The sequence below is a fragment of the Typopeltis vanoorti genome, chromosome 12 (genome assembly GCF_054136105.1).
Source record: "Typopeltis vanoorti isolate ZY-2024b chromosome 12, IOZ_Tvanoo_1.0, whole genome shotgun sequence".
Classification (NCBI taxonomy): Eukaryota; Metazoa; Arthropoda; class Arachnida; order Uropygi; family Thelyphonidae; genus Typopeltis; species Typopeltis vanoorti.
In genome coordinates this window covers 76,587,646-76,605,610 of record NC_143560.1, presented here as the reverse complement: position 1 = coordinate 76,605,610, position 17,965 = coordinate 76,587,646, and the positions used below count along the sequence as shown (strand labels likewise).

Sequence of the window (17,965 nt, the reverse complement as noted above, 5' to 3'; positions counted from 1 at the left end):
TGTACATCCTTGTTGCACACCAGATTTAACATTAAACCATCTTCCTGTACTTCCTTCCATTCTAACTGCTGACTTACAACTCAAATAAAGACTAAGTATTGCATGATACAATGCCCCATTAATACCATATAACTGTAGCGTACTGAATAGCTTCTCTCTTGGTACTTTGTCATATGCCTTTTCCAAATCGACAAAACTTAAATACAGATCTTTGTTATATTCCCATGATTTCTCCACTATTTGTCGTAAAGTGAAGATCTGATCCTGACAGTCTCTATTTGACCTGAATCCAGCTTGTTCTTCACCAAGCTTTTCTTCCACAATTCTTCTCAATCGTTTTTCAAGTATACTTGCATATATCTTACCAGGAAACTCAGTAGGGAAATACCTCTGTAATTCTCATATTCAGTTTTACTTCCCATTTTATATATGGGTACTATAAGAGCTCTACTCCAATCATCGGGAATTTGTCTCTCTGTCCAGGCATTCTGAACTATGCAGTGCAGCCACTGTAACACTTTTATACCACCATAGCTCAGCATTTTTGGTCGAATATCATCTACTCCTGCTGCCTTTCCACATTTCAAGCCTTTGATGGCTGTTTCTACTTCAAGTATAGATATGTATTCCTGACTCAGTGTTTTTTACCACTGTGCTGTCCTCACTTCTTGCTTCATTTAGCAGTTTTTCAAAGTAATTACTCCATACTTCAAGGATATCTTTTTCTCTCGTTTTCATGTCACCTTTATCATCTCTAACTCCTTTTACAGCACTCTTTCCTCCATTCCTAAACTTCTTCAACAACCTCCAGAATATTTTGCCACCTTCTTGATATTTATTTTCTATATTCTTGCCAAAATCCTCCCATGACTTTTGTTTAGCTAGTTTTACACAGTGTTTAGCATTCTTGCATTTGTCTCTATATTCTGTAAGAGCACAAGCTGACTTATTTGACAGGAACTTTTGATATGCTTTCTTCTTTCCTTCACTGCCTCTTTAACTTCCTATGTCCACCATGGAGTTCTAATTTTTCTATCCTTGCAAACAACTTCACCACATGCCTCTCTAGGTAAAACAATCAGGGTTTTCTTCAAGGCTTGCCACTCAATCTCCAAGGTTTGGTTCCTGTTCTCAAACTCTTTCATTTTTTCTTCAATAATCTTTGTGTATTTTAGTCAACATCTGAGAGCTGCTCAACTTTTATTCGCTTTAAAACTTTCTTACCTGTTATTCTTTTCAATATGAAATTCAATTTTATCCTGCAGAAGACTAAATAGTGATCACTTCCAATTTCAAATCCTCCGTATGTTATTGTTGATAGTGGTGTCCTGCACCAGGGAGAAAACATCACTATCAACAATAACATAGTCAATGAGACTTTTCTTATTCCTTGCCTCTTCTCTCCATGTGAATTTGTGCACATTTTTATGTTGGAACATGGTGTTAGTAATAACCAGTCTATGTCCTGAGCAGAAATCCAACAGATATTTGCCATTATTATTAGATTTGCTCTTTTCTCCAAATTTTCCCAAAATATTTTTGTATGTCTGACAATTATTTCCTACTCTGCTATTTAGATCCCCAACAAGGACCAACTTTTCCTTTTTCATTGTATCTGTTGCTTTCTCTATAGCCTCAAAAAATTCCTCCACTTCTACCTTAGTAGAACCTTCTGTGGGACCATAGGCACAAATAAGTCTCATTGTCCAGTTTCCACATTCTCATATTTGCCCACATTACTCTACTTGAGACTGCCTGCCATCAAAAAGATTAGCCTCGTATTTCCTGTTGAATACAATGGCTACTCCTTCTTTTCCTTGATTGTCATTGCCTGAATATAACATTTTATATTTAGTGCTCAGAAAGATCTCACCAGTTTTTGTCTTTTTTGTTTCAGTCACGCCTATTATGTCGATCTGGTACATATCTAATTCCTCAGCTAGCTCCATTTCTTTGCTATTCAGGATTCTTATGTTGATAGTACCGATCTTTAACTCTGGTGATGTTGAGTTCGGGTGTGTTTTCAGATTTGTTCCAGTAGCTGACTTTTCACTGTTCGCCCTGCTTCCCTGGCAAAAACAATGGGGTCCCTTGTTTAACCGGGCAGTGCCCCAGCCGGCATGAAATTTTGTCATGTTGTACCATCATTCTGTATTTTGGTTTAACCAGTAAGAATACAATTTGGTCGGCTAAATCCCAAACTGCCAGCCCATCCTCATTCGTTCAGTATCCATGTAACACCCAACAGGGTGCATCACAAGAAGGTGAGGATTGGACATTAGGTCAGAAGCCCTGGTTGGTTCTCCACATTCCTTTAAAGGCTATGTGGAGGTCTCCTCTCAGTTATACAGCATTGACCCTTACTAGATGAAAAATTTACATCATTGCTAACTTCCTATCTACAATTTTCTTCAAAATCAGTCTGTTATTTGTCAAGACTCCAACATTATCAGATCTTATATTTCTATCTTCTAAGGCACTTTGTACCGTATCAATTAACCTGTATCTTGGTCTTCCTCTGGGTCGTTTTTTTGCCAACCTGGCAGAGAACACTTGTTTAGCTAATCTTTCCTCGCCCATTCTATTTAAGTGACCATACCAACTGAGATTAGCTCTGCTAATGCATTCCTGGATGCAGACAATGTCAAGTTCTTTCCTAATATCCTCATTTTTTTAATATGATATTGCCATTGATGCCATCTGTTCACGCCTATAATCTTTCTCAGGACTCTCATATCTGCGGTCTCTAGTCTTTGATCAAGTGTTTTACTTCTGACCCAGCTCTCAGATCCATAAGTTAAAACTGGTTTGAACACTGTCTTGTATACAGCTAATTTAGTGTTCTGACTAATTTCTCTCTTATTCCATATGAATTTATTCAAGTGACTTCTTACCATACCAGCTTTGTTGATTCTGATGTCTATTTCCATATTTAATTTACCATCTTCACTAAAAATCGTGCCTAAGTAGCTGAAATATTTTACTTGTTCCACAGGTTCTCCGTTCATAACACAGTTCATATTTTCAATAATTCTGTCTGTTTTCATTGTCTTTGTCTTTTTATTGCTGACCTTCATACCATATATATTACAACAGTCATTCAATTTAATCAGGGAATCTTGCAGACTTGTAGCAGATTTATTTAGTAGTATAACATCCTTTGCATAAAGCAAAGAGCTGACATTAACATTTCCAATTTTGATATCATGTTTAATAACACTTTCCTACATAATGTGACCCATATAAATAATGAATAACAGAGGGGATAATGTACATCCTTGTTGCACACCAGATTTAACATTAAACCATCTTTCTGTACTTCCTTCAATTCTAACTGCTGACTCACAACTCAAATAAAGACTAAGTATTGCATGATATAATGCCCCATTGATACCATATTACTGTAGCATATTGAATAGCTTCTCTCTCTTGGTACTTTGTCATATGCCTTTTCCAAATCGACAAAACTTAAATACAGATCTCTGATATATTCCCATGATTTCTCAACTATTTGTCGTAAAGTGAAGATCTGATCCTGACAGTCTTCTAGTTATCTAATCCAGCTAGTTCTTCACAAAGCTTTTCTTCCACAATTCTTCTCAACCGTTTCTCAAGTATACTTGCATAAATCTTACCAGGAAACTCAGTAGGGAAATACCTCTGTAATTGTCACATTCAGTTTTACTTCCCATTTTATATATGGGTACTATGAGAGCTCTACTCCAATCATTAGGAATTCGTCCCTCTCTCCAGGCTTTCGGAACTATGCAGTGCAGCCACTGTAAGACTTTTATACCACCATACTACACCATTTCTGGCTGAATATCATCCTCCTGCTGCCTTTCCACATTTCAAGCCTTTGATGGCTTTTTCAACTTCAAGTATGTTGGAAAGATGTTGGAAAGGGTCCAAAGGCGATTGACTAAGGGAATTTCTGACCTCTGGAATGTCGAGTATGAGGAAAGATTGAGAAGATGCAACTTGCAGTCTGGTGGACAGGAGGAAGAGGGGAGATATGATAGAGACCTACAAGTTATTAAGTGGTTGTTATAGGATCAATGCTGGAGAGGTTCTACAGAAAATAGTGAGAGATCAGGGGAGAACCAGAAGTCCCTGGAAACTGTATAAAGAGGGTGTGCGTAGGGGAGTGAGAGGCAGGTTTTTTTTTGTGTAGAGTTGTGAATGATTGGAATGCCCTGCCTGAGGTGTGGTGTCTGCAAGGAGTTTGAATGTGTTCGAGGCATGGTATGATGAGCTGTGTGTGTGTGTGTGATAAAAGGACCTCCCAGATGAGTCTTTGACTCCATGAGGTCTTGGATTAATAATAATAATAATAATAAAAAGTATGGATGTGTATTCCTGACTATATGCCTATTGAGTGTTTTTTACCACTGTGCTATCACTGCTTGTTTCATTTAGCAAATTTTCAAAGTAATAACTCCATACTTCAAGGATATCTTTTTCTCCTGTTTTCATGTCACCTTTATCATCTCTAATTCCTTTTACAGCACTCTTTCCTCCATTCCTAAGCTTCTTCAACAACCTCCAGAATATTTTGCCACCTTCGTGATATTTATTTTCTATATTCTTGCCAAAGTCCACCCATGACTTTTGTTTAGCAAGTTTTACACAGTCTTTAGCATTCTTGCATTTGTCTCTATATTCTCTAAGAGCACAAGCTGACTTATTTGCCAGGAACTTTTGATATGCTTTCTTCTTTTCCTTCACTGCCTCTTTAACTTTCTTTTTCTATCCTTGCAGACAACCTCACCACATGCCTCTCTGGCTGAATCAATCAGGGTTTTTTTCAAGGCCTATACACTAATGAATGGTTAAAAAATGTATTTAATTTTTAAAATTAACTGTTAATTAACAATTAATTTTATGCTTTATGCAGTATGATTTAATATTGCATCTTTTCGTTTGTTTACATTTCTCTTGAGTGCAATTGGCACCATGTATGGTCTGTAAGTGTTTGTGTATGCGCATAAGTTTTGATAAATTTTAACTTTAACAGATGTGTATGTTTTATATACACACACGGTATAGCTTAGAAATATCAAAAAAATTAAATAAATAAATAAAAATAAGAAAAAGAAGTTAAGTATGTCATGAATGCATAAATTGTATGTAGATACAAGTCTCTATTTTATGATTTACACATTCATGGAACAAATCTGAAAACAAACCCGAACTCAACATCACCAGAGTTAAAGATCGGTACTATCAACGTAAGAAGCCTGAATGGCAAACAAATGGAGCTAGCTGAGGAATTAGATAAGTACCAGATCGACATAATAGGCGTCACTGAAACAAAAAAGACAAAAACTGGTGAGATCTCTTCTGAGCAATAAATACAAAATGTTATATTCAGGCAATGACAATCAAGGAAAAGAAGGAGTAGCCATACTATTCAACACAAAATACGAGGCTAATCTTCTTGAATAGCAATCAGTCTCAAGTGGAGTAATGTGGGCAAATATGAGAATGGGGAAGTGGACAATGAGACTTATTTGTGCCTATGGTCCCACAGAAGGTTCTACTAAGGTAGAAGTGGAGGAATTTTTTGACGCTTTAGAAAAAGCAACTGACACAATGAAAAAGGAAAAGTTGGTCCTTGTTGGTGATCTAAATAGCAGAGAAGGAAATAACTGTCAGACATAGAAAAATATTTTGGGAAAATTTGGAGAAAAGAGCAAAGCTAATAATAATGGCAAATATCTCTTGGATTTCTGCTCAGGACATGGACTGATTATTACTAACACCATGTTCCTACATAAAAATGTGCACAAATTCAGATGGAGAGAAGAGGCTAGGAATAAGAAAGGTGTCTCATTGACTATGTTATTGTTGATAGTGATTTTTTCTCCCTGGTGCAGGACACCAGAGTGTACAGAGGATTTGAAATTGGAAGTGATCACTATTTAGTCTTCAGCAGGATAAAATTGAATTTCATATTGAAAAGAATAAAATATAAGAAAGTTTTAAAGCGAATAAAAGTTGAGCAGCTCTTAGATGTGAACCGTAGACTAAAATACAGAAAGATTATTGAAAAAAAAATGAAAGAGTTTGAGAACAAAAACCAAACCATGGAGATTCAGTGGCAAACTCTGAAGAAAGCATTGATTGATTCTGCCAGAGAGGCATGTGGTGAGGTTGTCTGCAAGGATAAAAAAATCAGAACTCCCTGGTGGACACAGGAAGTTAAAGAGGCAGTGAAGGAAAAGAAGAAAGCATATCAAATGTTCCTGGTAAATAAGTCAGCTTTTACTCTTACAGAATACAGAGACAAATGCAAGAATGCTAAAGACTGTGTAAAACTAGCTAAACAAAAGTCATGGGAGGACTTTGGCAAGAATATAGAAAATAAATATCAAGAATGTGGCAAAATATTCTGAAGGTTGTTGAAGAAGCTGAGGAATGGAGGAAAGAGTGCTGTAAAAGGAGTTAGAGATGATAAAGGTGACATGAAAACGGGAGAAAAAGATATCCTTGAAGTATGGAGTAATTACTTTGAAAAACTGCTAAATGAAACACGCAGCAATGACAGCACAGTGGTAAAAAACACTGACCAGGAATACATATCCATACTTGAAGTAGAAAAAACCATCAAAGGCTTGAAATGTGTAAAGTAGCAGGAGTAGATGATATTCGACCAGAAATGCTGAAGTATGGTGGTATAAAAGTCTTACAGTGGCTCCACTGCATAGTTTAGAAAGACAGAGGGACGAATTCCCGATGATTGGAGTAGCGCTCTCATAGTACCCATATATAAAAAGGGAAATAAAACTGAATGTGAGAATTACAGAGGTATTTCCCTACTGAGTGTTCCTGGCAAAATCTATGCAAGTACACTTGAGAAACGGTTGAGAAGAATTGTGGAAGAAAAGCTAGGTGAAGAACAAGCTGGATTCAGGCCAAATAGAGGCTGTCAGGATCAGATCTTCACTTTACGACAAATAGTCGAGAAAGCATGAGAATATAACAAATATCTGTATTTAAGTTTTGTCGATTTGGAAAAGGCATATGACAAGGTGCCAAAAGAGAAGCTATTCAATACACTACAGTTATATGGTGTCAAAGGGGCATTATATCAAGCAATACTTCGTCTTTATTTGAGTTGTAAGTCAGTAGTTAGAATTGAAGGAAGTACAGGAAGATGGTTTAATGTTAAATCTGGTGTGAGACAAGGATGTACATTATCCCCTCTGTTATTCATTATCTATATGGATCACATTATGAAGGAAAGTGGTATTAAACATGATATCAAAATTGGAGATGTTAATGTCAGCTCTTTGCTTTATGTGGATGATGTTATACTTCTAAATAAATCCGCTACAAGTCTGCAGGATTCTCTGACTAAATTGAATAGCTGTTGTAATAGATATGGTATGAAGGTCAGCAATAAAAAGACAAAGACAATGAAAATAGGTAGAATTGTTGAAAATTTCAACTGTGTTGTGAACGGGGAACCTGTGAAACAAGTAAAACATTTCAGCTACTTAGGCACGATTTTTAGTGAAGATGATAAATTAAATATGGAAATAGACAAAGAATCAACAAAGATGGTATGGTGGGAAGTCAATTGAATAAATTCATATGGAATAAGAGAGAAATTAGTCGGAACACTAAATTAGCTGTGCACAAGACAGTGTTCAAACCAGTTTTAACATATGGATCAGACAGCTGGATTAGAAGTAAAACACTTGACCAAAGACTAGAGACCGCAGATATGAGATTCCTGAGAAAGATTAGAGGTGTGAACAGATGGCATCAATGGCAATATCATATTAAAAACGAGGATATTAGGAAAGAACTTGACATTGTCAGCATCCAAGAATGCATTAGCAGAGCTAATCTCAGGTGGTATGGTCACTTAAATAGAATGGGAGAGAAAAGATTAGCAAAACAAGTGTTCTCTGCCAGGTTTGCAGGAAAACGACCCAGAGGAAGACCAAGATATAGGTGGATTGATATGGTACAAAGTACCTCAGACGATAGAAATATAAGATCTGATAATGTTGGAGTCTTGACAAGTAACAGACTGATTTGGAGGAAAATTGTAGATAGGAAGTTAGTAATGATGTAATTTTTTCATGTAGTACTATCATATCCTGTACACCCCTTGAGGGTACATGGCAGGAATTTGATGATGATGGCATACCTAACTTTTTTTTTTTTTTTTTTATATTCTAAGCTACATGGTTTGTTTGAGTTTTTTCAAATTGTCGCAAATCTCCAAAAAAATTTCCAATATATTTATTGAAAAAATATCCGCATAAAATTAAACCCATTTGTTCAAGGGACAATGTATATCATTCTAAATAGTGTTTCGGTTTGAGCACTTCATCTTTGTTTTATTTTTGTTTAATTTTCAGCAATGCATGTATCACAAAAAACATATGTAACAGTTCCAGAGCTGCATTTTGTTATATCTGTGGTAACTGAGTAGTGAAAAAGGAGTAGAACAATATTACAAATTGAATAGAATGAAACAATATTACAAATATGAAAAATGCTTCTTATAAATACTTTCAGTTGAAACTCAAAGTTCCAAATAAACTGTGGACATCACAAAGTTCACTGCCTTCCTTTTGCTATTCAATGGCATGCCTTGTACGAAAAGCTACGGAAAAACTTCGCTATTTTTCCTAGCTAATGTAAAAAGCTACAATGCTAGGAACAAAAAGAACATCTATTAAAATCTTCTGTCAATCATGTCTCAACTACTTATATTTTCACCACCATTGGATAAAAATAACTGCATTAAGTGATGCTAATGTAAGCGCTGAAAATGACTCTTACTAGCCTGAAATTGATAGGTAGCAAGAACAGCTTACACAGAGAAAATATCTGGCGAGAGATTTAAGTCTACCAAAGGATTCTGCAAAGATCCTGAGATCAAAACTCAAGCAAAGAACCTGTTGTGAGAAAGAAATTATATCCAAATATATATATATATATATATATATATATATATATATATATACTTCACAGGAAGTTTCACTAGTATATTGCAGTGGTAGGTTTAGACATAATTAGCTTTGGTACAAAAGTATATAACCCATGCCAATGGATGTTGTTCACTAATTCACCTAAAAGAATTGTGAATGGCTGCTGCAAAATGTCAATATTTTTCTTTCCATCCCAGTCGCACATTGTGTGCACTTGAGATATAAAAAGCTTCATAATAAAGTGAAATAGACTGAATGGTTAATTGCAGAAATCTGAAAGTTTCCATAGGCTTCTAAAATAGTAATCGAGTTATGTGAAAATGCTAAAGGATGGTTTAATGGAATTTAGTTAATCCATTAATAAAGGACAATAGAACTCTCAGAGAGTTCATTTCTTTTGCTGAGTTATATTTTATACTATCAAATTTTTGCAACTACAGTTTCAGCATGCACAAGCTGGCTAACACTGTTTGCTGCATTAGCATAGATATTATGGCTAACTTTATCCTCTTTATTATATAATAAACCATATCTATTGCCTGATTTCATAAATTTTGTGATTTGTAACAAGGAACAACTTCAATGATTATTATGCCTTATTATAATGCTGTAACAGCTGGCCTATGTTCACAAGATGTAGTTGTTAATGAGCTGCTGACACACTGCTGCCAGTTGGTGAGAGTAATCATGAGGTATAGGAAGTTTTTCCACTTGGTCATACTATAAATCAAAGATGCCAAAAAATTATATTCTTGGTTTAATCCTTTATCCAAGTGTAAGCAAACGAAGTTTGCACCTGAAGTAATTTCAGGAATGGAATATAATTTCTTGGCATCTTTAATTTATAGTATACCCAAGTGCAAAAAAACTTCCAACATCTATCTGTAATCTAGAGTATTTTAATAATGAGGTGAGACACCTTTTAGTTAGTCGTATATGGAAATACGACTTCTGCATTACTTCAACCTTGGTATCACTTCTGGGTCTGGCTACCACTCATGAGACTTCAATAAAGGTTGAAATTGGTATGGGTAGTGACTCCTCCCATAATGCATAGCATTATACATGTCCGTAAGGATATATGCTTTGCATTATGTAATACTAAAGCAAGTGATGTGAAGTCATCAGCTTCTATATATGAGTTGCCCAGTCCTGAAATTACTTCAGGTGCAAACTGTGTTTGCTTACAGTTGGATAAAGGATTAAACCAAGAATGTAATTTCTTGGCATCTTTAATTTATAATTATGAGGTACTTGTTTGAGAGTGATGAAACAAGAAAAGGTTACTGCCAAAAATGGATATACTACCACAACTTTATATGTTGTGGAAGTATAACACAGGTGATTATAGGAAGCTCTGTAGTCAGTTAGCATCAGTAAGATGGGTAGATGAGCTGAGTGAAAAAGATGTTGACAATACATGGAAACTCACGAGGCAGTATCTGACAAAAGTAATGTATAACTGCATACCAAGGGTTAAGCAAGTAAATAGAATAGGAGTGAAATGGATGAATAATGAAATCAAGCAAGCTGTGCTGAAAAGAAAATGCTACGGAGGAGTGGTACTAGTCAGGCCAAGGTTAACTCGAGAATTTTTCTGCTTTATGGCAAGCAAGAGAAACAATAATTATGGGAGGTTGACACTGGTGAATAGTCATGGCAGCAGAATAACAATTGCAAAGGATATGGTGGAATTATTGAATGAGCACTTTATCAGCATATATCATACTGGTGTAAATGACGTGGTTGGAAGTGAAAGAATCAGAGGTGTACCAGGTGTTGGTTGGGTTAGATGTTAATAAGGCTACGGGAATGGATGACATATCACCATATATTCTTAAGGAATGTGCACCACAGCTGGCTATGCCCTTGACCTGGTTATTTAATGAAAGTCTTGCAGTGGGTGGGATTCCTAAGGAGTAGAAAGAAGGCAACATAGTATCACTCCACAAGCATGGTTCTAGGACAGAAGTTTTCAATTATATACCAGTATGTATAACTGAGGTTGTGGTCAAGGTGTTGGAGAGATTGGTTAGGAATAGAATACAGGATTGGGTTGATAGACAGCATTCTTTATGATGGTCGGCATGGATATGTAAAGGGTAGGTCCCGTTTCTAGCAATCTACTTGCATTTTATGATATGGTAACAAGTGTGTTAGATAAGGGAGAATCATATACAGTGATATTCTTGGATTTTACAAAAGCATTTGATAGATTACCATGATAAGTTGGTGTACAAGCTGCAGAGGATGGGAATAGATAGTATATTGGTTAGATGGATCGGATATTGGCTTAACAATACCAGCGGGTTGTGTATGATGGAGCAGTGTCTAAAAAAAGGAGGGTAACCAGAGGCATGTCCCAGGGTTCTGTTCTTGGGCCCTGCTGTTTTGTTTGCAAATAATATATCATTTGGACTGACTGGGGATCTTCAGTTGTTTGCTTATGATGCTGCAAAGTTGGGAAGAATTATAAGTAACACTGCTGATGTTAATTCCCTTCAAGGAGATTTGAACAGACTTTTTACTTGGACAAAGAAGTGGGGTTGTAATTCTAATATCAATAAGTGCAAGGTGCTGCATTTTGGAGTGCAGATATATAAGGCTGTATACTATATCGACAGTGCCGTGCTGCAGGAAGTGGATAAGATTAGAGATTTGGGAGTGATGGTTGACAATAGACTGAAGTTTAGAGGAAATATTGCTAGTGCTGCAAAGGCTTCACATTGTACTGCTGCTATGATAAGAAGTACTCTAACATGTAGAGATAAGGAAGTGGTTGTGTCACTGTATAAAGCACTCTCAGACCACACTTGGACTATTGTGTTCAAATCCGGTCACCTGGTTTTCAGTGTGATGTGGAGACATTGGAAAGGGTCCAGAGGCAAATGACTAAGACAATATCAGGACTTTGGACTGCATGCTATTGAGAGAGGTTGAAAAAATGTGGATTGCAGAGTTTAGTGGACAGGAGGAAAAGAGGTAATATGATAGAAACGTTTAAGTTAGTCAGAGGATTTTATTGGATTAATCCAGATGAGATTATAAAAAGAGTAGAAGGCAAGAGTGTAGAAACCAATAGTCATCCCTGGAAGTAGTTATTTAAGAGTGTGGTGAAGAGGGGTGTGAGGAGTAGATTTTTTACATGGAGAATTGTCAGCGAATGGAACCCATTACCAGAATGTGTTGTTAATACAAGAAATGGTTAAGGATTTTACAATTCAGTATGATAAATATGTTGTCAGTTGAATGAAGCTCCAACGACGATCTGCCGACTCTATAGAAGGTGCAATAATAATAATCAGAATCATATAATGCATTGCATCACACATCCAATAATATAGGGTTGTATTTTTCACTATGTTCAAGAATGACCTAGAAGTTCTCAGACTTTCGACACTTTCTTATTAACTTAAACATCATAACTGCAAAACATGATTTAGCAAATTATGTGCAACTGTTTTATAGTTTTGAAGCATTGCTCTACAAGAGCCTCTGCTACTAATGGCTCACGCAAAAAGTTAAGCAAGTTTGAGTGCAGTTAGTAGTGGGAAGGGGTCAATTGTTCGATGCTGTTGGCACACTCTCCCTCGATGAGTCTTTGGACTCCCTGGAGGTGTCACATATTAATAATAATTTTTTTTATTACATATGATACATACTTGATTACATATTTTTCTATTAAAAAAATTCAATCCTTTTTTATTATTAAAATTATGATTAATATTGTGATTACATATTTACAACAGGTTAATTCTGTTTTTTTTTTGTAACAATGAAATTTGTACAGATTTTCTTTTTCTTTCCCTGTATAATGTATGTATTAATAATAATACAGCATTTATTCATTTAACAATGAGTTATATATATTTACAATTTTGATTTTTTTTTTTTTTTTTTTTTTTTTTAGTATATTTAAGTGCTGTAACTACAGCACTGAAATGTGATATATGGGTTTGGATTTGGATTTTTTTTTTTTTTTAATTTTAATCTTGGATGATGTAATTTCTCAGCTTTCATCCTCAAAGCTTATTTGTAAGCTTATCTCAGGATGACACCAGTTAGTTATTATTTATTGGTTTGTTTGCTGTATTGGGAAGTTACGAAATCAAACCTATGTTTAATAGGTTTGATTTCCACTGCAGCCATTGATTGAAAAATTCGTGCATGCCACGCATGCACACACACACACACACACACACATGATAACTTGGAATGTCTTGATGCGTCGCTGAACTGGAAGCCTGAACGAATATATTGTTTCATTAAGTTTGTATGCCATTTTGGATGCGTGTTTCTTGTTCATAGCATGTCCTTAGAGCTCTTTTCAGGCTACTGTAGTTTGTAAGGTTTCTGTATTCAAAAGGTAATCTGTTTATCATGTCTGGGATGTAGAAATTTCGCATGGCCTTTCCGTAGTGATTATTGTATTTATATGTGATATAATTAGTAGTCTAAGGTCTTGTTATATGGTATGTATTTCTGACTGTCCTGTAGTTGGCATTGAAATAATCTTTTAGCAAAGTTGCATAGTGACATAAGTGTTTTGCTGTCAGTATTTTGTGTTCTGCCATTGCAATGTTTATAAGGTCGTGATTTTCTCTTTGTTCCCAAAAGATCAGTTTTGTCATTTTGTACTGTAGCGACATTAATCTATTTAATTTGTAGGGTGCACAGAAAGCATACGTTGTTATAGCGTATCTTAGTATATTTTGGCATAGTGCTTTGTATATTAGTGTTTTTAGGTGTGTTGGAACTATGTCTTTTAACCTGTAGAGTTTGCCAGTTATTGTTCTGAGTTTGTTGTGTAGTTGGTTTATGTGCCTATTCCAGTTCATATCTGCATCGAAGTAAATTCCAAGGTATCGTATGGTTTCAACCTGAGTGATTGTAGTCGTTTTACTGTTCTGTGTGTTTTTTACGTTGGAGAGTGGGTGTTGGATGGTTATATATTTGTTATCAACTAGTTGAGTCAGTGGATTTCTGAATATCATTAATTTTGTCTTATCTGAGTTTAGGATTATGGAGTTTTTGGTGAGCCAGTCTACGAGCAGATTTATGTCATGTTGCATATTTGTTTGGGCTGTGCTTGCATTATTATGGATGGATATTATAGCTGTATCATCTGCGTATTGGAAGATATAACCTTTGAGAGGTAGCTGATTAATATCGTGCATGTAAATGTTGAATAGAGTTGGGGAGAATACAGCTCCCTGTGGCACTCCACAGGTTACTGGTAGCTCTCTACTTCAGTTTGACCTGAAATGTGTGATATGCTTTCTATTTTGAAGATAGTTTGTAAACTACCCATGCAGAGACCCATCTATTCCAACATGCCTCAGCTTTTCTAACAACGTTTGATGTGCAAGTGTATCAAATGCTTTAGTTAGATCAATAAAGACTACATGGCAATTTTGTTTTTGTCTAAGGCAGTATTAATTACGTCTGTAAAGTCTTCTAAGAGAGATGTTGTTCCCTTATTTTTCTGAAAACCGTATTGTGTTTTGGGGATAATATGAAAGTTCTCTGTATATGCTATGAGTTTCTTTAGTACGATCCACTCCATAATTTTATTGATAATTGGTAATGTTGCTATGGGTCTGTAATTGCTGATTAAATTTCTTTTTCCACGTTTGTTATGGGTGTGATTATGGCAATCTTTAGCATACTTGGTATCTGTCCTGTTTTAAATATTTTATTTATTAATTTTAGTAGGATAGTGCCTAAGCTAGTTGCATGTTGCTTGATATCTTTAGGTCTTATACCATCAATTCCTGTGCCTTTGTTTGGTTTGATGTATTACAGAGAAAAGTTCTGCTTCTTTTATGGTTGGGAACCATAATGTCTGTTTTGATTGTGGTCCAAGTGGAGGATCACGTTTTGTGATTGAGGGAATATTTCTGTGCAGTTCTTGGATGGAGTCTGCAATGTATTGGTTAAAGTCATTTGCTAGTTGCTGGTATTGCATCTTTCATGAAGCTGTGTTTTATGGTTTCAGAGGCAGTGGCGTGAAGCACAATCTAGCATCTCGTTGATCAGATGCCAGGTTTCTTTCATGTTGTTTTGTGCAGAGGTTAATTCGTCTCTGTAGTAGTTTCTTTTTGCATTTTTTATTTGTGTTGTATGGACTTTTTCTTGTCTGGTTTGATGTGTGGGAAAGTGACTGAAAAATACAGCCATCCTAAATGGATATAATCCTAAAACAACTCAAAAATCATCAGTCACTTTCCCACACACATCAAACCAGACAAGAAGTCCATAGGATTCCCATACCTTACATCAAAGGCACCTCTGAACGTCTTTCTAAAATTATGAAGAAATACAATTTTGTCACTACTTACAAACCTATCAACCAAATTTTCAACTTGTTACCTTCTCCTAAGGACAAACTCTCATCTTTGATGTTGCCTGACATTTATGAGATTCCATGCCCATGCAAATTGTCTTACTTTGGACAGACAGGTAGGTCTGTTCAGAACCACATCTCGGAACATCAAGACCACGTTCGTCTTTTTAAACCGCAGAAATCTGGCCTCTCTCAACACGGAATTGAAAACCCAAGCCATAGGATCCATTGGGAAAAGTCTAAAAACTTTTACATAGATCTTTATATAAACATGAACGTTTATATAAAGAAAGTTCTGAAGCCCTACTACACAGATCAAATTTAAACCGCAACGACGTTCTTACTATTCCTAAAGTATGTGAAATTGTCATACAAAATTATGTAAAATAATTATTACTTATTTTTTTATTTATTTATTTTTTTTTACTTCTGTAACATGTTACGCACGTTTAATGAGATTCTATTGTAATCATGTGCCCTAACTGTATGTTATTCCTATTATTGTTTAAACTACTGTACTGATGATGTCCTAAGATACTTAGGATGAAATACTTACAATTAAATAATCTTCACTGTGGTTAATACGTGTGTTTCTTTTAATTATGATCTCACCACAGGTTTCGTTATTTAAAAAAGAACTTTTCAATGGTTTGGTACAGTATATCTGTTATGAATGTATCTGCTGCAGTCAGTTGACCATGACACTTAAAAGTATTCTATTAAATAAAAGACTATACTTACCAAAACTTGTAATTGCAGTTTTTAATTCATTACAGTCGATATTTCCTGAGTTGTCTACATCAAAACGACGGAAACAATTTACCCAATCTGTAATATACTGCCATAGTGTAACAAACTCTTCAAAACTGATAGTTCCATTATTATCGCGATCAAACATTCCTGGTAAAAAAATAAAATAAAATAAATCATACATTGCTATACATTCATAATTTATTTAAATGATATTACAACACCATTGTATTTCAAACCAGCATCTTCAAAGCACATTACATCTTATAGTTGACATGTGACAATGAGTAAGTGAAACAATTAAAATTATAATGGATAAAAGATCTAAAGTCCTAATTTGGAATCCTTTAATGTTGTAAAAAAAGTATTACAGCTATATAGGAGTTGGCCTTAAGATAACAGTCTCTCATATTTTTGGCAAATTAATGCAACCATACTTATTTGGATTAGGAGAAAGCATCATAGCCATGACTGACTCTAAAAATAATCTTTCTGACCTGTAACAACTTCTATAGAGCACAATCGTTTTCTTCCATCTATTCCTGTGTGAAGTGGTGTCCAAAGTATCATGTGCCAGTCCAGACTTGCCATAATAATGGTAGTGAATCTTTTTTATGTTATGTCCATAATAGGCCAAGTCACAATCACATGGAACTTCATATACTCCAGGATGTGCCAGGGGATGGCATTTATGCTTAAGAGAGTGGATCGACCTTCTTAATGGGATCTCTACCTTGACACAGTAAGGAGGCTTGTGTGCACCAATGACCTCAAGAGCCATGCCAGCAGTAGCTAAGCTACTGGTAGGTCCTCCATAGCTGGACAGGTTAAAAAGTAGGAGCCACACTAAGATAGATACCCTGGTCCTCCAGTTGGGGGTTTTGCATAAGGCTGGTTACCTTACCAAGTAAAATATTTCTATAATTCAGATGCTGGAACTGAAAATTCATTACACCGAAACAACGGAAAACAACCAAGAAAGAACAAAGGTAAACAATTAGGAATCTCGGCAATTTTAAAAGTAGCCACATGGAACGTGCATAGCATAACAACAAAGGAATTAGAATTGGTAAAACAACTAAAAACTAAAAGAATTAATATAGTCAGGATAACAGAAACAAAAAAGAAATTAAAGGCAACAAAAGATGTAGATGGTGTTGCTATGCTATATACTGAAGTGGACCAACATATCAGAGTTTCTAGTGGTGTGGCCATTTTAATTGATAATAAATGGAAAAATAGAATACGAAAGTACAATTTTTTAAATGATCAAATTATAACAGTTAAATTAAACACAAATAGAAGCTACTTAAATATCATAGGAGTATATGCCCCCTGAAGGAGGTGGGAAAGAGAATTCCAAACAATTTTATGAGAACAATTTTTAAACAAATAAATGTAATAAAACTTACTATATATTAATAGCAGATCTTAATGCTAGAGTTGGAAATAATAAAATCCCAAAAGTCTTAGGAAAATAATGAGAAATTTGCAATAATAACAATGGTCAAGAACAATTAGACTTCTGTACTTTCAATAATTTTAAAATAACCAAAACTTTTTTTTTCAAAAGAAGAATATAAATAAATATACTTGGAATGACAGAGGAACAAGATCTATAATTGATTATATCATTACTATAAAGAGCCAAGAGGCTATTTTTTTCTGGCAGTGTAAATTAAGTTAAGGGGATAATAAATCCCTCATTATTTTTAAAATTGGATACGAAACTCGGAGATCAAAATCTAAGAGTTTCATGCCAAAGAACTATCGGCAAGTACAAGTATAAGTCAATACCTGGGTAGTACAACACTAGGGCAAATTGGAGCAAAGGTGGAGCAAGCTCCATCATTATCCTTAATATTTTCTCATAATGTAAAATGCAGCTCCTAGGAGATGTATTAAAAAAAAATAG

The 17,965-nt window shown here is 35.2% G+C and overlaps 1 protein-coding gene across 1 annotated transcript in view; it reads right to left on the bottom strand.

Moving 5' to 3' along the window:
- The window catches only part of LOC150100903 (programmed cell death protein 6-like), a 104,945-nt gene that overhangs the window by 41,000 nt on the left and 45,980 nt on the right, over positions 1 to 17,965 (bottom strand). The window contains exon 5 of the mRNA XM_090401118.1: positions 16,042 to 16,200. Within this exon, the coding sequence (XP_090257244.1) occupies positions 16,042 to 16,200 (159 nt within the window). The remainder of the gene's footprint in view (positions 1 to 16,041; positions 16,201 to 17,965) is intronic.